Source organism: Desmodus rotundus, chromosome 5, assembly GCF_022682495.2.
Source record: "Desmodus rotundus isolate HL8 chromosome 5, HLdesRot8A.1, whole genome shotgun sequence".
Classification (NCBI taxonomy): Eukaryota; Metazoa; Chordata; class Mammalia; order Chiroptera; family Phyllostomidae; genus Desmodus; species Desmodus rotundus.
The window spans coordinates 123073539-123098176 of record NC_071391.1 but is presented as its reverse complement, the minus strand read 5'-3'; the positions used below and the strand labels follow the sequence as shown (position 1 = coordinate 123098176).

General features: G+C 40.7%; 1 protein-coding gene across 1 annotated transcript in view; it reads left to right on the top strand.

The window, feature by feature from the left end:
• The window catches only part of LRPPRC (leucine rich pentatricopeptide repeat containing), a 99511-nt gene extending 78134 nt beyond the window's left edge, over positions 1-21377 (top strand). The window contains exons 31-38 of the mRNA XM_053924151.2: positions 5080-5168; positions 8636-8840; positions 10555-10694; positions 10814-10929; positions 13384-13458; positions 15026-15110; positions 17291-17433; positions 19273-21377. Coding sequence (XP_053780126.1) covers positions 5080-5168; positions 8636-8840; positions 10555-10694; positions 10814-10929; positions 13384-13458; positions 15026-15110; positions 17291-17433; positions 19273-19329 — 910 coding nt within the window. The 3' untranslated portion in view covers positions 19330-21377. The remainder of the gene's footprint in view (positions 1-5079; positions 5169-8635; positions 8841-10554; positions 10695-10813; positions 10930-13383; positions 13459-15025; positions 15111-17290; positions 17434-19272) is intronic.
• Positions 21378-24638: the final 3261 nt, after the last annotated feature.

Below are 24638 nucleotides of genomic sequence, written 5' to 3'. Positions count from 1 at the left end.
TTTTTTTTTTTAAGTCTATTTGGTGGTGTTGGTATTGGTGATGGTAGTGGTTTTGTCTCTCTGGCTAGTTCCTTAGAGTAAAATACTTTTTCAATCAGAACAGGAGTGAAGTTGTCATACCTGATGTGTCAGTTAACTCAGGGGACCCCAACCCCTGGGCTGCAAGCAAAGCTTGCCTGAGCTCTGACTCCTGCACACCGCCCGCCACCCCCACCCCCAGTCTTCCACGAAACCAGTCCCCGGTGCCAAAAAGGTTGGGGGCCACTGATTAACTACCTCTGTTGTCCTACTCCCCAGGGAGTTGCCTTGAAAGGTTGAGTGACCAGAAAGAGCCCCAGAAAAGAGTGGATCAAGGTCTTCTCTGGACCGTAGGCCTGTCCCGTTGATGAGTCCATAGCTTTATTTTCAGTGGCAAGGTCACCCTTTTCTTAGTATTTTGGGAGTTCTGACATAATCTCTCTTGGCTAATTTTTGGCCTTTAAGTTTTTCCCCAAAAATTTTATTTTGAAAAATCTAAAATCTACAGAAAAGTTGCAAGATTCCTACAATTAACACCATAAACCCTTTAATTCACCAAATGTTAACATTTTGCTACAATTGCTTCACTTTCTCACACACATACTTGAGCCTTTAAATTTTTTGTCTCAGCCCTTTTGAAGTACTGGAATCTTGAGGAGAAAATGGATGCTTGCCATTCTTGCAGTTTGCTGGAAAACTGGTATAAATACTAATGGTAAAGTTAAGCACCAGATGGCCATATTTACTGTTGTTTTTCGGTACATTTTGAAAACTGTGTTGTGTATGATTGTACTTGTCTGTGGAAATACATACTCACATAAACACGTGTACAGTATGTATGGATGTATACAAGTACTGTGTATGGGTGTGTGTTTACACACACCATATATAACTGTGGTCTTCAATCATCATTTGTATGTCTGTACTGGACAGCCACACTAAGGCTTTTTTACATTCAAGAATACTCCTGCGTCCTTAATTAGTGACTCCGAAAATTTGACTGTGAACAGCTTCCTGTTATCTGCAATCATTGAAGTCATCAAGGGGGTGTGGGTTTTTTCCTAGAATTACTTTTCTCAGGAAATTATTATCTAAACTCTCTCTCCCAACACTACCCATTATAATCAAAGGTGTTCTGAAGCAACAGTGATTTGGAAGGAAAGGGAGGCAGGAAAAAGAGAGGGGCATTTTGTGTTGAGAATTGGGAATGAATAAGTGAAGGGATAGAAACAAAGAAGGAAAACTTAAAAAAAAAAAAAAAAAAGCCACAAAACTTTTGCCCTGACTGGTGTGGCTCAGTGGATTGAGCACTGGCCTGCGAACCAAAGGGATGCCAGTTCGATTCCCAGTCAGGGCACATGCCTGGGTTGTAGGTCAAGTCCCCAGGTGAGGGGCACGTGAGAGGCAGCCACACACTGATGTTTCTCTCCATCTTTCTCCCTCCTTTCCCCGCTCTAAAAAATAAGTGTTTCATTCTGAGGTTGGTTTCAAAGACCTCTATAATACTTCCCAAAAGCACAAATCATAATTCTATCATTTTAACTGGGCTTGTTCTAGAATGGTGAGCCTCACATTCTGGTAGCATAAAAAGATTCCCTACAGCAAAAGGTTCTGATTCAGCTGATCAGGAATCTTCATTTTACTGAAACACCCAGGTGATTCAAGAATCATGCCAACCATTTTGATCACATGCCATTACTAGTGAATTGTACTAATGTCTCACATGTAAGTATATTATAAGACATACTCAAAAAATAAGAATGTTTTAGAGGATAAGATTTAAAAAGAGGTCTAAACATTTTCTTGCCTCACCCTAGAACATTCACACAGTGTGCATACCTTTCGTCAAAGACAGCTGATCTTGAGTAGTTTTTCAAACTGCAGTTGTAACCAGTTGTTGGGTCATGGAGTCAATCTAGTGGGACAGTTTCTTAGTTAAATAGAATAGAAAATATCAAAGCACTTTCTGTACTAAAAGTATTTTGTGAAAGTTTTACCTCAATTATCTGTGCATTTACATATCTGTGCACTGGCATGTAGTATAAAAACATCATTTCTTACTGAGTTTGGCTATGAATCTTGATTAAACAAGAGATGTGTAGGCTGCCAACCTAGAAGGTGGTTATAGGCATAGCCCTCCTATTTCCCCTTATGTCCACCACCTGTAAGATGTATCTCTTTCCTTCCCTCCCTCTCTAGGTCTTTGGGAAGCCTTCCCGTACTCTTGAGGTCACTGTTATCTTAGCTATCTTCTTCTTCCAGTATTATGCAGCTGCCTTCCCCAAGTAGCTGTGTGGGCCCCAGAGAACCCTACATGCAAAGCCATCGAGTGCCCAGAGGCACCTGATCTGGGGATTGGACGCACATCCTCTCCCTCAAACCAGTAACGTGTTATATTTGACTGTGAAGAATTGTGTCTTGGGTCAGATCTACATGGAGTACTTTTGAAAGTAACTCTAGACTAGGAATTCAGAAGTGGAAGTTTTAGTTCCAGTTTTCCAACTAATCAACTATGCTACTGAAGGAATGTCATGTAATTTTTCTGGGTTCATTTCCTGGCTTATTGCCGACATGAGGCCAGATCAGCTCTTCACAAGGTCATTTAACCATCCCACCTTGTAATAGAATTTCAAGGGCTGCCTTTAAAAATTTTTAAAGAAACCAACTTTTTTCACTTTTAGCTAGAATTACATTTCTTCATGTTTTGAAATAAAACTTTAGGTATAGTGAATTATTTCAAGGGAGTGGAACTGCTTATTCAAAGAAGAGTAAGGGATATAAATTATTGTTTAAAATCGCTGATAACATTAAACTGTATTCTTAGGAAATTTGAGAATCATACAGCAATAATGTTACCTTATTTTTTGAGAATAGTACTTCGTTTTCTCTCATCCCTGCCAGCTTCTTATTTTATTCTGTCTAGAAATTATGCTAAATCAGGCACTGATGGTTTTCCCTGGATTGGCCAGTTTTTCTTATCCAAAGTAAGATAAATTAGAATCACCAACACATGTTCTATGTACATGTTATATAAGTATTTACATCCACAGACCAGTCATTGCTCTGAAATCTTTAAGGTGAAACTTTCCCTGTAATACTATCTTCTTTGGTTAAGACAGATTAATTTTTGCACTGATTGTAAGTTAAAAGTTGATACCCTTTATTCTTTGTAGTGATTTCCTCTATTTTGGCAGCTCTAAAAATGGAAAGAAAATGTCTAGAATTCTGTGGTGTTCAATCCAGTAGCCAGTATATATGTGCTTGTTTAAATTTAAATTAATTACATTAAATGGAATTATTTCCATTCCTTTATCACATATAGCCAGCTGCATGTGGCTACTGTTGGACAGCTCATATAAAGAACAATCCCACTGCCTCAGGAAGTTTGATTTGACAGACTGGACTAGATTGTTTTCCAAAAGGAAAGGTCAAAATTATGGGTCAGAAGAAAACTTACTGTATTGTATTGTGTGAACGAGTCCTGTGCAAAGATCTCTACCAGTAACTTTTTGTAGGTTTTTTTTTCCTTTTGCCAGTTTGGAATGTACTTTGGAGGAGATTGACCAGTTTTGCATATGTAAAATTTAAGTGTTCAGTATATAATAAAGTTTTTGTCTTCCTATTTATTTCACTTTTATATTTGTATTTAGTAGGCAGCTTCTTAAGGTGGGAAAGAAAATGTTCTCTGTTTTGAGGTCTTTGAAATTCATATTTGATGTCAGTTAAAAGAGATGTGTTGTTACCTTGTGGTTTTAATAAATTTTATGTAATATTTTCAAGTAAATATTGTATAATACATGTAATAATACCGCCATAAGAAGTGAGCTTAATTTTAACAGAATCTCCTGTTTACTTAATCACGCTAAAGATTGAGAAAGTAAACCCTTTATTTCAGGCAGTTTATAGTCTCATGCAGGGGTTGGTGACCTGAGAGCTTTGACAGATGGCACAAAGGAAAGAAGTCAAACTGAGCAGTGGGTGCTCTGGTGGGATTAGAGGACCGGCTGGGGGATAAGAAAATCCTGTGCCCAGGGACTGCCGGGTGAACCTCAGGCTGGAAGTGGCAGAGGACGGGCACGTCACAGTGTCTTTGGAGGATTTTCTTGGGATTGATGAGAATAATTTAGCAGTGACCCTGCTGTTCTCGAAATCTGCCCAGCTTAGGTGTTCACGGCGGCCGCTGAGGTCGTTGGCAGCGAGCTCATCACTGAGCTTGATAAGGCAAATGGCAGCAATTGTCTTTGCTCCTTTTGACCTGTGGAGATTTCCGGATTTTTCCCCGGGGGCATTACGGATGCTGAAATTTCATCACAGGAGATGTGCAGACAGTGTAGCACATGGAAGTTATCTCTGACTAGGGTTTTTTTTTTTTGTAATCATGTAGGTTTTAGCTATGAGTAAAGCAGTATTTTGCTCTTGAGTTTTAAAAAGTTGGGAGGTGGGGGGTTTCATTTTAAATTAAAGGCCAGGACAGGATTGTTGTGTGAAATTTTAAATTTTAATGTAACAACGGTTTTAGGTGTGCAGTATGTTCACCTTTAAAAACTGCATGTATCTAGATACAGAAATTTGAAAATTAATCAACAAATGATACGGGGTTAGTAATATGCTTTAGTTTATACTTAAAATATACAGTGCTGAAAATAAGTGTTCATTTTTGTTGCCGAAAGAACAGTTTTGCATTTTATAATTACGGTGAGTATAGAAAAAAGAGGGAAAGGATCTAGCTTAGGGTACAGCAGAACAATGCAGGGCATGCAGTTATTTTAGTCGTCTCATATGTCAGCATTCAAGAATCTGAACCGATTGTTTAAAAAAAATCTTGTACTTTGTTTCTTTTGTTGCTCATTTCCAACTTTGTCATCTGTCAGAATGTAGAAAAAAATTATCCTTCTATAACCATTGACAGGATAACACAAAAGCTGTCTCCAGGTCGATATTTTGCAGCAATATTTTTAACATACGAACAGTAGTTTTTATAATTTCACCTTGGTGCTCAACCATTTATTATCGTATCAGAAGCATGTCAGTAATTCCTTTCTAAATGTCTGCTTCTTTTAGCGCTGAGACCCACATCAAGGGCTTCACACTGAACGATGCTGCCAACAGCCTCCTCATCATAACGCAAGTTAGGCGGGATTATTTGAAAGGTATGTCACAATGCTTGACCTTTACGTCACATTAATGCCTCTGCAGATTTTTCTTGTAACGCCCTTCGAATACTTGGATAAAGGAGTCCATTTAGCAAATTACCTGCTTATCAAGAGCCTTTTGTGGTAGCTGAGAGACGTAAATTACTGTACATGCATTTATAATACAGCTTGAATATGAATGTACTTGTCATTTGACCACTTAGTCCAGTTTCCATTCCATTTAACACAAGATGGGTTTTCTTAAGATGAATCACAGCTCTTCAGACATGCAAAATTTGTGTTCCAGAACGAGAGAAAGTACAGGCTTTCAAGTGCGTTAAAATTCACAGCACCAGTCACTTTGCTTTGGAAATTAACATACTTTAGAGCATCTGAAACAATTCCCAGCAGTTGTTTCTTGCATATTGTGTTGGTTGTGTGTGAGATAGCAAATGAGTTAAATTGAGTGTTAAATGTGTGGGATTGTGCACCAAATGATTATAATATTGATTTTTAAAACTTAATCTAATACTTTTTTAATAGTTCATAATACCAACAGCAATAAAATACGGTATTTGTTTGGAGTTTGGAATTCAGAGCTTTTAAATTAATATTAAGATAATTCTAGAAGAGGACTTTGGAGAGGATTGGGAGGGGGTCGGTTGTTTGGTAGAAGCTCTTTGCGGGTTTGCAGAGGAGTGGGTTTGGATCTGGAGGTCTTATGAATGAGTTCCCAAGGGGGAAAATAACAAATCTTAAATTCAAGTAAGCATCTTTTCACGTTTAGGTTTACATTTGAATTTTAGTCAGTACAGTAACACCATAGTTTCTCCAACAGAACAAGTCCCACTTAGGAGATCTTTAGAGAAGGTTGAAAAAGCTCTTTAACTGTCCAATATGTTACCTGTTTATTCCTCAGTCTATAATAATGGTGTTACTCCTCACTTGTATGCTTATTAAGTAATTTCACGTCCCTCAGAGAAAGTTGCTATCTGATTGTTCAGCTTTAGTGTTGCCTGCAGTACCAAAATGTGCTTGTTTTTAGATGTCTGCCTAGTTTATTAGTACGGACTATGTAAGTGTCGATTTCTCCCTTTGCAGAATTTTTGCCTCAGCATTCTGCAGGCAGGGCCAGCGTATGTAGAGAGTCTTTTTGGTCAGCCTTAAGTCATAATTGAGTGATGTAGGGCTTATTATTAATTTTTTTAATGCTTTCATTTTATTTTCAAAAAAGGCTTTCTGTCAAATTAATATTTTAGTGTGTGTATGTATATATATATTCACCCCCCCCACACACATACTTAGATGAGAAGATAAGAATAAAACATTTTTTTAATTTCAAGGGACTAATTTTTGGGCTGAATATGAACTTAATTTGTTTAACTTGACTACTACCCTTTACTTATAAGTTAGGTACTCTGGGAAAACTACAAGAAACTTCGTGATGCAATTTTCACATCTTCTCAGCTATTCAGTTCACCTGGAGGTTGGCTGAGAGCAGGAGCGCTGAACCCACTGCCCCCACTACCACTTCCACCCCCATACACCGCCTCCTGTGCTTCACCACAGACTTACCTGTCATTAAAACGACCGTTGGCGAGGGTGGGATGGTGTTGGCACTGTCCCCGTGTCTTTATTTTGCTCCGTGGCTGAGCCTCTAATTTTTAAAATCCCTTTCCCTTTTTCAGGTTCCTTTTTCTCAGTCCCATCTAAAGCAGGGGGAAAAAATAATAAGGCCAGTTTAATTTTAAATCTAATTTTATAAATTAATGGTGCTCTGGAATATTAATAGCTGATATGTGTCACCTTTGCAATATGATCAGTGGGACTATTAAATCAGATGAGAGTAAGAAATGGATCTGGGGGCGGCTTGTGGGGAGGCACCCATCTTTGCTGTCACTTAGGTCATAAACTGGAGAGCAGGCAGGTCGTGGGATTCTGACTTAGGCTCTAAGGTTCCATGCTCCTTTCGGACAGACTCGATGTGATCCGTTCTCGGTCCTCCACTGTCCTGCTCACCTGCACCCATGGACGCAGGCTGTGGGGGGTTAGATTCTTGCATTAATGTGTAACGATATGATCTTGTCCAAATTATTTAAACTCTGTGCCTGTTTCTCACCTGTGAATTAGTACTTGGGATAGTTGTCATACTTGGTTATTAATGTGTCCGGCATTTAGTAAATGTTAACAATGTCATTAAAGCTCAATAAATGCTAGTTACCACCATCACCATCATTATCTTATTTTTGTTATTATTTTGATTGACTGATGGAAAAATCCTTCCTAGCCGACAATATTCTTGGTTAATAAGACTATTCTGAAGCTGATTGTCATGTGTGACCATCAGTTAAGATTTTACCAAACTTATTTCTCTAAATTATATTACTAACATTTTTGTTTCCTGCGTGTATGTATTTATAAAATTTTATTGAATGTGCCTTTTTAAACGAGCTATTTCCTCTCTTCCCCATTTGAGAATCACTGGTTTAGTTTTAGACTTGCAGTCATTACACTTTGTTTACTGAGCAGTAAACACTGAATTCATTATGTCTTTCATCACTTTTAGTGGACTGTTTAGTTACTACCTTTTCCCCGTTCTTCCGGAAAAGATGGGCTTTCCTTACTTGGGAAGCGGCTTGAAGAGTCTCGCTTTGTCTAGGTCACATGGCTTTAGTCACTGTAAAGCGCGAAGTCTTCCTTTTATGCTGAGTGCTACGTTTTCCCTCCACCTACCCCTGTACTTAATATAATGATTTCACCACACTTGCATGTGAGTCTGTAAGTCAGAAGGATTTTCCAAATTTATCCATAATCAGGTGCTGGTAAGTATGATACTTTAAAAAAACAAAAACACCCTCCTGCAGCTTTATCCACGGGAATCTGATGGGCTGTGTTTCCTTTGAAAAATGAGTGCGAGAAAATGTCTATTAGGTGGTGTTTAATCGTGTGAACTGAGTCCGTGTGACAGCTGAGTTGTTGCGGTCCGGCTGCTCCTGTGCGGTCCGCCCCGTGTGGACTGGAGAACGACACTGCTTTCCAGAAAGAATCTTTGGGATATCAGAAGAGTTTGATAATCATGTAGTCTTTCCGTATAATAAAATCTGGAAAATTATGAATTTGGGTAGAAATTCCATAATTTCGGAAACTATTTCATTTTAAAATTCATATTTATATACCTCTGAACTTGTCAACTTCCTTGAAAGTAGTCACTTAATGTTACCCCAGAATGGTACCCACATTCTTTCAATAACATTTGTTATTTTGTCTGTGACTTAAAGAAGACATTTCTCTGGTCTCTGATGTCTTATAGGTAGTCAAATAAATTATTTATAAAATATTAATATATTCTGTAATCTAGCATAAGTTATTCATAGCTTTTTGTTTATAGCCACTTGGTGCTCATATTTAAAAGCTGGTTTTCAAAGTGCATTAAAGTCAGTGTGGTTCATAGAAGAAAAACTCCGTTGCCTGCTCTTCTGTTGCAGAGGCTCTCACAACACTGAAAACGGCCTTGGATCTGAAGCAGACACCTTCTCGGATGGCAGTGACCCGCCTGATCCAGGCGTGTGCTTTGAAGGGGGATTTAGAAGGCATACAAGCAATTCAGAAGATGGTGAATGGACTTGAAGAGGCAATTGGACTTTCACATATGGTTTTCATCAATAACATTGCTTTGGCACAAATAAAGAAGTGAGTATTTTTAAGCTTTCTTTTTCTCCACTGGATACTGGAAAGAGCATTATCTCTTCTTTTTCTCCATTGGATATTGGAAAGAGCATTATCTCTAATGCCAGCTGTTAAAACTTTCTAAAGCTATTAGAAACCATACCATTAGGGAATAATTTATTACTACATGCTACAAAATGTGTGTTAGCTTTAAATTAAATATTAGAATAAAGAACATTTATCAGATTTTTCAAATTCGTAAAATGTGTTCTACAGTTGGTAAATGTCCTCATTCATACGGTCCCTTGTTGTGGAAACACTCTTGTTACAGAAGTGGAAAGTGAATTCATTGGTTGCCAGCAACACTGAGGATGACCCAGTACTAGGACATTGTGACAGAGGCCTGGCAAGCTTGTCTGAAACAGGAAGTTCTGTCCCCCCACCCTCCTGCCCTTCTGCCCCTGTCGTCACACACCCACAAAAAGGGAGACACTCAGAGGTGATTCTCTCACCACCATCTCTAGATACCTTGTTGAGCATCACCACTGCGGGTGGAAATAAGAACTTGATTTTTGTTAATTTTGCTCAGGTTAAAGATTCATGGGGATAATTATGGAATTGACCCTCTTCAGGCCTTTAGAAAAAAATGTTTGTTAGTAGTTAATCTTACATTCATTTAATGGGCTGTGATACTAAAATGTAATGTTTGTGTTTTTTGTCTGTTTCTACTTCTTTGGGCAGAGAGGACGTAGTGTTTTGTTTTTCCTTTTAAAACTATTTCCCCAAATAGAACTTCACACTTTCCCTTTAGTGAGAAAATGTGATTATGTTGAGTTGGAAGAACAAGGAAATTATCCACGTAAGAGCTGGATGGGTTTTAAATGTCACCATATAAACACAGTTTTGTAAGATGTGGGGACTATGTTTGTATTCACTAGTAAATAATTTTTCCAACTAAAACCCGTAAGAAAAATGTATTGAGTCTTCATATGTAGTTAGAGAATTCTTATGTTTTAAGTAATAATTTCAACATAAAACTGGTAATTCGGATTTAGAATGCCGTAACTAAAGTAGACACTACAGAGTACATTAATCAGAAAGTCATAACAATAATTTTTATTATAACTTGTTGAAGAAGGCTATGTGATTGGCTTTTTAACACAAAATGTGAAGATACTTCTTTCTGAGAAGTTTAATATAAATTGAATATTTCTCAATGTTCTATAGTACCTGACAGAGAAATTGTTGTGTCTGTCGGTGGAGAGGCTTGAAAATACACCTTTTAAAGACATCCTCAGCATCTTTAAGAATCCTTAGATGGTGTATATTCTCTTTACCTTATGTGGTAGTGACCATTGTAGATTATAAAGCCAAAGTTGTAGCACTTACACAAGTTTTTATTTTACATCTAAAGAGCTGCAAAATCAAATTAAGTATTTATGACACAGTATTTTTTAAGTTACCGTCATTAATGCTTCTGTATGTAGGTGCTGGATCTTATCTGTAGAGCAGTGTTTCCAAACAAGCCGCTGCTTCACTTACTGTAGCATGAAATGCTGCTACCTCATTGTGACCCGGTTCAGCTGGCACGTGGTTTTTATCTGGTTAATTGTGGATGCGGCTCCCTTTTTCCCTAAAGCATTTGCATGTGTGAATCCCAAAGTAAGTTCTCATACGAAAACTGCCTGCACTGTTACTACAAGAGCAAATTTCTTTGTAATTTATTTTACTTTTACAGCAATAACATAGATGCTGCCATAGAAAACATTGAAAATATGCTTACTTCGGGGAATCAGGCTGTGGAAGCCCAGTACTTTGGCCTGGCGTACTTATTCAGAAAAGTAATAGAGGAGCAGTTGGAACCAGCGCTTGAAAAGAGTAAGTTAGCTGTTCTTGCTAAAATAAACAAGCACATTTTCTCTCTGGTGAGACTGGACCAAATTTCTTTGGTGAATGGTTTAAACGAAAGATTTTTCTTACCGTTCATGTTTTTTCAGTAAGCATCATGGCAGAGAGGTTGGCCAATCATTTTGCAGTGTACAAACCAGTCACGGACCTTTTCCTTCAGCTTTTGGATTCAGGCAAGGGGGATGATGCCAGAGCTCTCCTACAGGTAATGACCCACCACACAAGGAGCAGTAGGGCTGTTGGCTCGCGAGCAGTCAGTTGAGAAATTACTAGGTGTGTGGTAGAACGTTAGAAATGAAGTGTGGTGCTGCTAGCACATTTAAGTTCATACGAATCAGGGTTGCGTGATAAGGACTGGGTTGTAAATTGTAGGTTGCTGGTTTTAAACATGCAAGATCAGACTGGAAATGCCCTTAGGTTTTGGCCGGGGAGGGGAGAGAGGGAAGACTTGTTTTGCCGAAATGATTTAAAAACAAATGTTTCTGTGCAGATAGGTAACGCAAAACAATTCCTTTGATTTCCTACTTTAATTTCTTTAATGCTGTAAATACTGTGCGTCACCATGGCAACACAGTTTGCAAACAAAAAGTAGGAAATGTTTGCTTTTCAAGTACAGCTTCTCACTTGAATACTCAAACATTCTCAGTGCCTTATTCAAGGTTTATTAAGAGTTGAATTTGCTTTCTATTCACTTGCGTGTCACAGACACATTAAATGACAAATGCAGGTCTCTGTGGCCCGCTCTCAGTTAAATTAGCAATCTTCAGGGAAGGAGACAACCGCATTCATGCTATTTTAACAGCATTAAACATAAAGCTACTCCAAGTGCCTAACCGGTGGGTGATCGGAGCTGCCACTGGCAATGTACACAAACAGGCGCCACTGGGGAGCCCCTTCCCAGCAGGTGGCAGTCAAACAGCCCCCAGGAGCCTGCCAGCGGCTGTGTTTGTGTAGACTCCCCGTGTCAAATTGAGGTCTGGGACCAGTTTCTGAGAGTAAATAGTGTTATATGCACTTACATTTTTATGAGCTGCAACACATTGTCCGCAGTAGATAGGAATGATAAAACTGTACCCATTTGCCCGAGCTCTAGTTTTGATCCTTAAAGTTCATCCAGTTTGACAGTGGAATCCAAGCCGTTTTTTAAAGGCATGCCTGAGAAATATCTCTCTGTTAACAGAGTTTTTTTAAGTATAAATTGGCATTGCCTCTAAGGCTTTTGTACTTTTGTTTCTGGACAAGAAAATTCCAATTAATTGGAAATTTTATTGTTTTGTTTTGTTTCTTTACCTTAAAAAAAAAAAACAACAGAAAAGGCAGTTTATGATAGCTAAGGATTTTGGCGATTTTTTTTATCTTGCTGCCTTTGGTGTTTCAAGTTCTGTCTTGAAATAAACTCCAGTGCTTTATCTTTGTGTGTACCTATCTAAGTGTACCTACTAGGGGTATAAGTATATCTAATTATACATATGGTAGTATTCATTCAATTTTGACACATTATTTTGATGGTTCTTTAGAAGGGTGGCACTTGGTATTTCCTCTCCCAGCTTGCTCTGAGCTGGGATCTTCCAAGGCTCCTCTAGGGAGCCCAGCTGACAGCAGCCTGGGACGGGAGCCCACGGGGATGTCGCCTGCTGCCCTCGGGCTGCACTGAGCCACATCGGCCCATCAGGGGCCCTTGACAGCAGCTGAGTGTTGATACAACAGCAGCAGCCTTTTCATTTTCGTGCCTTCAATAGACTGAGGTTTCACATGATAAACCTTTACTCATCCTCTACCTGCCTGTCAAACAGTAAAAGGTTATTCTCACTGTGCTGAAGAACACTTTAGTCGCAGATGTCGAAAACATCAGTTTATAATGTAAACGTTCTGTGTCCCCAAAAGTTCTTTTTATAGTATTCATTTTAGTATTGACAATGTTTTAAAGCTTTGAAAGAGGATTGTGCTTTTTAGAAACTTAAGGGATGACATCCACAAAGAATGTAAACTAAAATACTGTCTTGCCATACTTGATTTTACTGTAGCATCTAAGATTGGATAGACACTTGATTTATCTGGTCTGTCATATAAACTTTTTTTTTTTTTTTTTAGTTTAACTTTTGTCTCTTTCCGAGCACTGGCTGTCTGTTGCAATGAAAGCCTTTTATAAAATAGGGAGATTGAAATCAGTCCTTTTGTATGCATAAGTGTAGGTAATTATACTTTAAAGAGAACGTGCTTTGTACATTTTAATTTTTATAAAGAAACGAGCAGTTATCTCCCTGACACCTTATTAAATGTATAATTAACCTTATGATCCCTAGCTCACTTGTGAATGCTTGGCAGTATAATTGGAGAGGAATAGTGTTTCTTTTTTTCCTCTTTCTTTGCAGTCCTAAACCTTATTCTGTGGTTGTTGAAGTATTAGTTTAATTTTTCCCTTGTCTTTTTAAACAAACTTTATACTTGAAATGCCAAGGACAATATTCACAAAAGCTCGACATAGCTTGCACTTGTTTTCTTTTCTTCTGCTTTAAAAAAAGATTGGTCAACTCTTAGGCCCTCCTATTAGTAATAATACATTACTGTATTATTGTGAACTTTCTTAATTGGAAATACTCCCCTTGGTCTGCTTGTTTATCAGAAACCTTCACTTACTGAATAATGATTTAATTTTTAGAGATGTGGAGCAATTGCTGAACAAACCCCAATTTTCTTGGTGTTCTGTGTGAGGAATTGTCGGAGACCAGGAAAGGTACTGTGCTTAACTTGCTGACGAATCACTGATGCTATAAGCCAAAGATACGAGGATCACATTAAAAGCTTATTGGTTCAGGGCCTGTATGAAAACACTGTGGAGATGGAAGACTCGATTTGTCTATACTCAACTTTGCTTTTCCGTGCTTGACAGAAAGTCAGTCGGGCTCCTTAGTTGCACTGGAGGTGCAGAATAGGGTCACGTGGTGAATTCTCCGAGCACATAGTTATGCATTCGGAGCCCCGAGAAAGAGCCCAGAGAATTGGACGATGAAAGATCCTGTTGCTTAGGTCACTTGGTGCAGGGAACAGTGAGGAAGCACTCCTCCCATTAGGTGGCTGTTTTTGACCATTTATCAAGTGTAAACTATCAGGGAGGTTAACCATTTGGCCTCAAAACCCGTACGTGCCAGAATTATTCTCAGTCCGTACACTTCTGTACACTAAAAGATGCGTGTGTGCTGCGTAAAACAGAACCGTGTCCTGTTTTTGATGCTAAAAAAAAATAAAAGCCTATTTCCAGAAATAGGTATTTAGATCTAGTTTTACTGGTTAATTAAGCACCAGGAACCCCATTCTTAGTTTGAAACTTCATAACGTGCCCAAATAAACTGAGCACCAATTTTAATGTTTGTTTCATTGTGAAACATTGAGGTTGTTCCAGTCTGGGAAGTCTTAAGTTTTCCTTAATTTCCATATACTTCCCACACACATAAACACATTTAAAAATTTATTTATTTCTTTTTTTACCTAACTGCACATTTTATTTCTGGCTCATGTATTTTTTACAACAAAAAACTTTTTGAAAATATTTAGTTGCCCTTTTATTCCTTTCAAAGAGACTGGTTTTTAGGTGGTTACTCACTTGGGTGTGGCACTTCTGTATTCCCCTCAGGAGCTAAAAACGGAAAGCAGTCGGTAAAAATTCCCATGAGACCCGCAAATGCTCTCTTTATACACCAAGTAGGGAAAGCTTCAGAACGTGTGGCTGAATTCATCACATTTCACCTAAAAATTTAGGTACCAAAAGATAGTAATTACCTCTTCTACTCTTCGGAATCCCATAGCCTCTTGCTGACCAACTGACAAAAGAAGCAGTCTTCATAATATTTTAGGAAATACTCAATAGAAATGGAAACGGAAGTTCATTAACTTGAAAAATACTTGCTTCTTTTGCCCGTAAATTGTTAAATTAACATCAAATACCGAGATCCAGGCATACCTCATTTTATTGCATTTTGCTTACTTGATGCTTCACAGATGTTGCTTTTTTTTTTTTTTTTTTTTTTTTTTTTTTTTTTTTTTTTTTTTTTTTACAAATTGAAGGCAAGACCCTTCACCGGTAAAAAAAAATGACAACTTGCTTTATTACAATACTTGCTTTCTCTAAGTTGTCTGGAACTGAATCCGTAGTATCTCTGAGGTTTGCCTGTACACAGAAGGGGAGATAGTCCATTCAATTGAATAGGCAGTTTTATTATAATTATTGTCAAGATTTTGTGATACAGTATCTGTATATCAGTGTTACATTTCACAGCCTTTTGACCTGTGTTTTCATTCCTTAGGCACAAACATTCAGATCTTTGTTAGAATTGATTCCTGAATTAACTGAAAAGGAAGAAGCATACACTTCCATCATGAAAAGCTATGGTAATAAATTTAATCTGATTACATCATTTAAGTGATTTAAATATTTGTAGTATAGTCAACCAAGTCTTTAGCTCAAAGGTAGTAATCCTAAATATTAAATAATTATTATATAAATTATTTATCTTTAGGATATGTTTAAAAACTGTAAGAAATTATGAATTATTCATATAACTTTAACATAAAACCAGTATCACTGAGCATTTTCAGAGGGGCCCTGGTGTGCGGAGCAGCATCCCAGGCTCCTGGAAGAAGTTGGAAGTCCACTTGAGTGCACATATTGGGAACAGTCCAGTCTCCCCAGAGCCCTGCCACCTGAAACATTGCATGCGATAGGTGCATACTTGACCTATCACTTGACTTGTCTTCTTGCTCCTTCAGTACCTCCCTGGCTACCTAGGCCTTCAAAATAACAGGCCCTTCACTAAAAAGTGGGCTCCAAAGTTTTACCTTAAGTCGCATTTGAAATTCCCATCCTTTAAGCAGTTTGTTCCCTGATTGCTGCCCATCACATGTGAAAGGGAACCAGTCTAAACTGCCCTCAGTAATCGGGGTAAATGTTAGCATTTCTAAGTTTTGGTCACCTGTCCATTGGCCACCCACTGAGTTAGTTGCTTCAGGCAAGGGGTAAATAAAGAATTGCTTTTCTGATTTTATTGTTGGCAGGACAATAGATTGCAATCAGAATTAGTAAGTTGGTTCTCTAGTTTTCTGCCCTTGTCTGGGGAACGTGATGCACAAGGTCTGCCCAGAGGCAGTCCAGCCATGTGATATGAAAAAGAGACACTTATTGAAGGAGATACGATACACAAGAAACTTTCTACATAGGACAATGACACCTCAGTCCCCTTCAAAGTAGGCACCTTGGGACCTCACACAGTTTTCCTAATCACCATTAGCTGCCCTGTCATATTTTCCTGAATCCCATCAGTGGTCTGAAATCACTTCCCTTTCAAAGGTGATTTTAGTTCGGGGAAAAGCCAAAAGTCACAGGGCACCAAATCTGTAGGGAGGCTGAGTCACCTGGGTGATTTGATGTTTCTCGGAAAAAAAACTGTGCATGAAACATGCTGTGTGAGTGAGCACTTTGTTGTGATGAAGCTTTCAAACACCAGTTGCCCATAGCTGCAGCCTTCTAAGTCATCTGAATAGTTTCTGTGGAGGAATGTTCAAGCTTAACACAAAATTTGGTGCAGATTCCTTGCTCTACACGCTCAGTCATTTTGAATGCAGCAGCCACACAGTACACATTCCCACCCAATGTTTCTACCGCCCCCACTGACTAGTACAGTGAAGTCGTCATTGTTCACACTTGCATTCCAGTCCCCTCTCCTTGGCTGCCGGGTTACAGGGCTATTGCTCAAATTGATCTCATTGTAGTAACAATGGCTGCACTTTTTCCAGACAGACCTCGTTGTATTTCAAAACAGCTATAATCATAAACCTCAAAGTTTCATTTGGAGAATTAACAGACATTAAATAGTAGTATGGAATGGGGTCAGACAGCAAAAAACTACTGAATTGTATAAATCCACTCGGGAATCGGGAGGGAGAGGAGCAGGGCAATCGGAAGTGGTGAAAGGGGGGTGGGGAGTTTCCTGAGCAGCATCCTGGAAGGTGGGAGCGGCTGAGCTGAGCCCTTGACAGTGTCGGGGGAAGGACTGAGACAGGAAATGGAATTCACCCATCCAACCCACATGATCTGTTCAACCCCATCTGCTTATTTTATAATAGAAGAATGTATTGAAAGTCTTTTTGGTGGTGTTTAGCTGATGATCTTGATATTGATGTAGATAAAGACTTCTGCATAATACACGTGCCCCTCACCACAACAGTTGTGAATTAGCTTGATTTCAAAGTGTGATTGTAGGTAGAAGAGAATTGAATGGTGGGTGCCTAGTCTGTGGTTGAGGACTTCAGTTTGTGGTTACTTTTATAATCACGCATCTTCTAAAATATTCGTATTTGTCATTTTCTTTCTCCTTCCTCGTGATGAATGCTGACTGAGGGGTTTGGGGAAGAAGTGAGGGAGCTTGTAGATTTTGAATGTGGCTGTTTGCTAAAGGCAGTTAAGTGTTCATTTGCCTGGGGCATAAAGGGATCCAGGAGTCCGGGAAGAGCTAAGTGTTTTGGGAGAAGGAGGAGAGGTTGTCTTTATCTGTGATTAATATCTTTCTCCTCAGTGTTGGACAGTGATGTCTCATCTGCTAAAGCACTGTATGAAAGTTTGACTGCAAAGAATATAAAACTGGACAATCTGTTTCTAAAACGTTACGCAGTTTTGCTGAAGAAGGCTGGAGAGTCTGTTCCTTTTGCTGAACCTCCTGTGAGTATTTCTTAATTAAGGGGAAAAATTACCTCTACGGGCTTATGTGTGCTTCACAATAATATGTAAAAAAAATAATAAGTGGAGTACTTAATTACATGAGGATTAGATCTCTGTGAAGAACCCTCAGGGGAGGGTTCCAGGCACTGAACCCTCAGGCCTTGGCTGTGGGCGGAGGAGGGCATAGCTCTCTGGGACTGAGGTTTGAGATACAAGGTCAGTTTCCGACCTTCACCTATAGGTAGGATTTAGCAGATGTCCTTGGGGTGGTTTTCTCATCATTTCAACGAGAAATAGGATTTAATAACCTATATTTCAATAGCCAAGTATATTATGCAACGGTTAATTGCTTATTCATTTTAAATAAGTTTGTTTTTATTTCTTCATCTAGGAAAAATTTTTATTGAAGTATAATTGACATTATATTACTTTCAGGTGCACAATGTAATGATTTGATATTTATCTATATTACAAAATGATACCAACATAAGTTCAGTAATATTCATTACCTTACCTAGAAACAAATTTTTTTTCTTGTGACAAAAACTTTTAACAACCACTCTGCGAGCTACTTTCAAATGTGCAATACAGTATTATTACCTAACAAGCACCATGCTGTGCATTACATCCCCATGACTTGCTGGTTTTATAGCTGGAAATTTGTTCCTTTTGGCCCCATTTCACCCACCATCCTCCTCAGGCAACCACCAACCCGTCCTCTATGTCTGTGAGCTCGGTTTTGTGTTTTGGTTTTTAGATTTCACATGTAAGTGAGATTATATGGTATTTATCTTTTTCTAAGTTATTAGCATAATGCCCTCAAGGTCCATTGGTGGTGTTGCAGATGGCAATAGTAGTCCCTTTTTTATAGCTGAATACCGTTCCCCCTGTTCGTGTGTGTGTGATTCCTCTTCATCCATCCATCCACTGATGGGTACCGAAGTTGCTTCCCTGTCTTGGCTATTGTAGGTAATGCTGCAGTGAACACGAAGTTGCATGTATCTTCTGAATTCGTGTTTTAGTTTTCTTTGGATAAATAAATACCCAGAAACGGAACTTCTGGATCATATGGTATTCTATTTTTAATTTTTTGAGGAACCTCCATATGCTGTTTTGCATAACAGTTACACCTATTTGCACTCCTAGAAATAGTGCGTGAGGGTTCCTGTTTCTTCACAACCTCACCAGCGCATGTTATTTCTTGTCTTTTAGAACGGCTGTTCTCACAGGTGTGAGGTGGCGTCTCATTTGGCTTTGGTGTGCATTTTCCCGATGATGAGTGACAGTGTGCGCCTTTCCTTGTACCTGTCAGCGTCTCTGTGTCTTTGTTGGAAAAATGTCTGTTTGGATCTTCTGACCATTTTTTAGGATTTCTTTTGGCTGTTGATTTGTATGAGTTCCTTTATGTTTTCGATACTAATCCCTTCTTAGAGCTGTGATTTGCAGATGTTTTCTACCATTCACTTAGCAGGGTGCCTGGGAAGTTTTGTCTAACGAGGAATCCCATGCAGAATTTCGTTTCACTGTGTCATCGAACTGTGCCGCACCACACCATGTTTATCTCAGACACTTCAGCCTTCCGTACCAGTTGTAAATACCTGCGCGTGCACGCACGTACACACGTACACACACGTACACACACTCCTGTGCTAGCATTGACTCTGAACGCGGGGCCCTTGAACTGGAGGTTCCAGGAAACATCACAGGGAACTGAAGCCAAGGGTACACGGCTGCCCTGGGCCCCGCGGTCTTTGCTGCCTGTTTGTAGTACTTCATGATTGCTAAGTTTTGTGCCATCAATTTTATCTTACCTTCTCTCCCCTTTTGTCTCCTAAACAGGAAAGCTTTGAATTTTACGCAAAGCAGCTAAAGGAATTACGGGAAAACCTTTTGTGAAACCAGCAGGCACTACTTTGTTTTGTGTGTACTTGTGATTCTGTGTCTAAAATGTTATTTTTTAAATGTATTTGAAAGGACAAAAATAAATAAATGAAAATTTACTCTGTTTATTGCTTGTATTTATTTGTAATAGGGGATAGGATACATTCAACGTCTTACTGACAATAACCATGTGTACTTGGTCACCAGAGTTTCGGGGTTTTGCCCACCGTATAAATCTGTGGCATTTCCATGGCATTTTGGGGCTCCTCGTGTGTGAAGCCATAATTTTTCAGAGCCTTCTCCCAATTGACTCTGTAAGTCCTGTACTCAGTTTCATTTATTATTTTCATAAAAGGTTATTTCTTTATTTAAGACTTGTTAATATTGTTTGTCTAAAAGATTTTGGAGCTGGACAAAATGATGTTCAGTGAGCTTTCTAATGCTTAATGTTCTTCTATGACCTATCAGTTCTGTACATGTGGGAAGCCCTCTGTAACTTTCCAGTTTTGTAAAGTGTCGGCGCCGGAAGGATCTTCCCAGTCATCAAAGCTCGTGCTCATCGCTGTCCAGCGAGAAGCGGAGACTCAAGGAAACTGTCGCTCGCCCTGGTCAGGGTTTGTTGGCCAGCGCTGGAGGGTCCTCACCTGGCTTCACCTTCTGCCGTGGTGGCTTCTGAGAGCCTCCGTGCACAGGAGTCTCTGCAGCTGAGCCTCGCTCATGATTCGATCGTGAAGTAGAGCGAGGCGTTTCCTCCCATTTTGGTTTCACATCTTAGCACAAAATACATACTGCTGGGCTTGTCCCTTTATACTCATATTCTATAAATACGTGATTGAATACACAAAGGAGTGAAATCTTGGTGTGCATTCCGTTGTTTCAAAGTCATCTCCAAATGGGCCTCCACACCTGTCCCCACATTGTAAGTGGTAACTAAAAACATTGAAGATGGTAGTCAAAACAGTTTGCCGTTACAAAGGAATGGGGATACGTGATTAATTACTAAAGAAATTGAAAATGTTTGAGAATTATCCCCATTTTGTTGTGTTCCTTGTCACTTTGAAATTGGTGACTACCTACTGTTGTGGTTTTGGTGACCACTTACCTGGTCCCACTGTTCACGCGGAGGGCGGCCTTGCCTTGGGGAAGGATCCTGGCCTTGGCTGTTTGAGCTGCTAATCTGTGTCTTGTGGGACCAGCCTTCCTGCGTCTGGAGCCCATGGATGGCTTGAGAGAGAGGGATGATGGAGGAAAGCCAAGAAATAAATGTTACAGCATTGGCCATGCTTCTCTTCACCTTTTTTCTCAGACCTAAGGAGTCGGGCCTGGCCAGTGCCCGGCCCAGCCCAGAGGACTTCCTGAAGCTGTCCTCTGTGGACCGCGGAGGGCAGGACCTGTTCCTGCTGGAGTTACGGTGCCATCTGACTGCTGTGAGCCTCACTCCATCAGTGAATCCACTGAAGCAGACCTTGGTTTTTGCAGTTCTGCCCATAGTTGAGCTAAGTTTTACTCATGTTCTTTAACGTAGGTCTCTAAAGTGAGGCACAACCTTGGGGCGTACTCGGCTTCGCAGTCACGTGTGGGGAAACAGTACAATTTCAGTGACGTGAAGTGGCTCCAGACCAGCGTTGCGTGTTGGCCCTGGTAAACGTGGGTGTAGTGCAGAGCAAATGCGCGCGAGTCCTCGTCTAGTGTTCTAAACACGGGGCCGTTGGACACGTGACGTGGAGCAACGGAGAGCTACCTTGTCATACACCTTTAGCACGGATCGGCTTTCCATTTTGTACGTAGGTATTTAAAATTTAACAATTGTATATTCTAGGTGGGCTTATGAATGCGTCCTAAATGTCTACCAGTGAAATTAAACAGAAGTACGGAGTAAACACAGTTACAGAAACACGTAGTCATGCGTCTCAGACTCAAGTTAACAAGCAGATGGCTAAATCCGAAAAGTAAGTGTCATTGTAAACCTTTGGAAACTAGTGTTTTCCTATGTACCCGGACATCCATGTATTGGAACCTAATTTTAATGTGAAACGCTGTGAATAAACTATTCCAAAAATCTGTGGGCTGCTTCATTTTTATCTTGTCAGACTTCGCATAGCCACTGTTAGCCACTTCAAGGACGTCGCTCTGGAAATTTTAAATTAAGAATTGCACGGTGGCCCCTGCCGTGACCAGGCACTCGGGTGTGCAGTTTGTGTAGGGCACCGGTGGGGTCACTGCTGACCTGCTTCAGGACCAGTGGGCAGCTAATTTGAGATCCGTGGGGCACGAAGTTGGCAAGAATTAGTAGGGTTGGATGTGTGGTAAGTCAGTGCTTACGATGTCAGGGGTTTTATCTCTAAAGGTCAGAGCGTTTCACAGCCTCATAAAGGACTCGGGTCCACCCCCACGCGCCGTCTTCAGCACACCTTTCCTCTCTGCCTTCGCCCTCCCAGTTCCTTTCTCCTGAGTGCGCCCTAGGCTGGCTTCAGTGGTACCTTTCCGCCACTTCCTCAGGCCCTCTTCCCACGCAATGTATTAATTTTTCTCTCCCCAAGGCTCTCGAAGCAGCTGGAAATCAGAGCAAGAGTCGCACAGGTTGTGAACCCCCTGCGGACCAGCCACTTCTTGTCTCCTGTCTGTGTCTGTCCTCTGTCAAGCACAGTCCTGGCTTTGAGTTCACGGTAAATCGTGTTGCATAGCTAATGCCGAGCCTGCGCTATCCTATGCCAGGCACCCGTCTTGCCTGATACTCATGGTGAGAAAACGGGGACATGCAGAAGCTATACGCCCAGAATCACAGCTGTATGTCTCATGGCCAGTACTCTGCGTAGTCATGGAAACTATGAGAATACATAAAACAAGCACTCCGGCTAAAAGTAAGACTGGACTCTCAAGAGTGTTCTATTAAAAAACAAAACAAAAAAACCAAGAAAAATCCTTTTCATAAGACGTTCTCAATCAGGACAGCTTACACTGAGGGGTTATCTTCCATTTAATCAAATACCCTTGCCCTGGCATAATCGCCTAGTCTGCGAATTCCAGTAAATGATTAAGCGAGCTCTTGAGTGCGAATTGTTCTTCCCGGTACAATTCATTCCTGAAGTCTGCAATGACTGAACTGCACACTTTTGTTCACGTCTGTGAACACAGTTTTCATCTAATGTTTGTTTTTATGTCAAAACTATTTGTATAGTTTTTGTAAGTGAAAGCAGCGATCCTGAAGTGTGGTGGACTCATACCTGCAGGGGGCACAAAATCACGGTAATTTATGGCTTTGGTGGTGTACAGTTGCGCACGCGAGTGTTTCCATTGGAAGTGTATCCTGCGGACTTCACAAAACCTGTATTATGCAGCCTTGGTACAAATAAAAGAAATGGCTGCATTAGCAAATTCAAAATAGGCACTCACCTTTTTCTTTGCGTGAAGAAAAGAAACATCACTGAGCACAGGCAGAGCAAAAACACTGAACCAGCTTCAGACTTCAGGCCCCCGCACGTTCGTCTGGACTGGTCTGCTCTGGGATCCATGCTTGTAAGTGCTACTGTGTCCTCCAGCCCTGCCCCAGCTGTGCACTTGCTGAAATCCTCTTCATTATTCCCTTCCTAGTCATTTCCTCCCTGGAAACGTGACCCACAAGGGAGAACAGAGCCTGGCACTGGTGCCCGGGAAGCATCATTGAGGGAATCAGTGGGCACACCTGTTTCCCTTTCTACGCCAGTTTTTTTCTGAGGTGTGCATAGGAGGGTTTTCACACACTTGTTTTCACAAGAGATCAAAGGTGCCAGTTTGTAGCTCAGAACTTAGATGCTGGGGGTGGAGACCCATGAAGTCCTTTAAAACCTGTGTTCTCACGTGTAAACAAACACTGTCCAGTCTGCTGTGCGGAGCAGGGCGCTCAGACATGTGATAGCCTCTGCTGAGCACCATCACAGGACGAGAGTGGCATCAACAACAAAACCCTATTTTTAACACAGGGCAGGAGAGCTTTCAGCAGTTTGGGGAATGCCTCCAATTTTGTGGAAATGCAAGACCATCATGCCAAGAATAAATGTGAGCGCCACTCCAGAGAAAGCTGGTGTTAACCAGCTGTGGAGTTGATGTGCATTTGAAAATCTCAACCCACAGCTTGAAATACTATTGTTTTAATTATTAGCTGCTAAGGCCACAGGCTCTGCGATTCTGGCCTGGCAGCCAAAAAGGGGCTGGGGCCCGCCTACCTGCTCCCCCGCAGACGCTGCCTCCGACAGACCAACCAGTGATGAGGCCTGACTCTGATTGCTCTATACCCAGACCCCTTTAAAGGAAGAATTGATCAGGTCAAAACAAGTGACAGATGACTTGAGATTTGAATGACCTACTTTAGGCCATTTGCAAATAAAGATTTTTACTTTCAGGCATGAACACTGATATATTTTCCAAATGCGCACAGGTTAGCCAGGAAGATGCTTCCTCACTCTCCCATGCGAGCCCCTCGCTCCTTCCTCGGAGCCTGCCCGGTGCTCCTGACGCAGACCTGGGCCCGAAGGGCCGTGAGTGACTCAGGAAGGCTGTGCTGAACCTCTCTCGAAGTGACTGATTTGAGTCTCAGTAGAACCCCGAGCCCTGGGTCTGTAGTTAACACGTGGATTTGGTGTAGACTTAAATGTCACTGCTACTAGCTGTTTAATCTGAGATCAAAACCAGAAGAAAAGCAGGAGAAAGACAAAAGCAAACGCACCACCTACCTCTGCGAGTCTGACCCGGGAGACTAGTTTGACCCAAGGCAGGATTATGTCTTAATGTTTATAGGAACAAGAGCAGTTAAATCACATCAGGAAGTATTTCAGTCGGTAACAGGTAATTATTTTCTGCTTAATTCAAATTTCCCCATTTTGAAATAAGGGGGGCTTAAAATGCAAATTCCAAAACTGTGACCTTTGGATCTCTTGATCCAATCCAGAGCCTGGGGCCAAATCCAGCCCACTGCCTGATTTTGCAAACAGTGTTTCGTTGGAACACATCCAAGCATCCTTACTGTAGAACGTCTGTGGTCGCTTTGCAACCACAGACCTGATTGAGTAGTTGCGACAGAGACTTCCTGGTCCGCAAAGCCTGAAAGACTTGCTCTCTGACCCTCAACGGGCAAAGTGTGCAATCTCTGCTGCTGCTAATGACACGAGCAGACCCCTACCCCTCACAGTGCAGGGAGGGCCAAGTGAGCTGCATTTGTGAGCTAGAACAGGGAGGGGCTCTCCCTGGTCTCACCTGCCCTAGGAAGCATTTTAGAAAAACAGACCGTGGGAGCCAGAGTTTCTGGGGGCAGGGCCACACTGGCATTCGGTTAAAGCTCCAGAATAGAC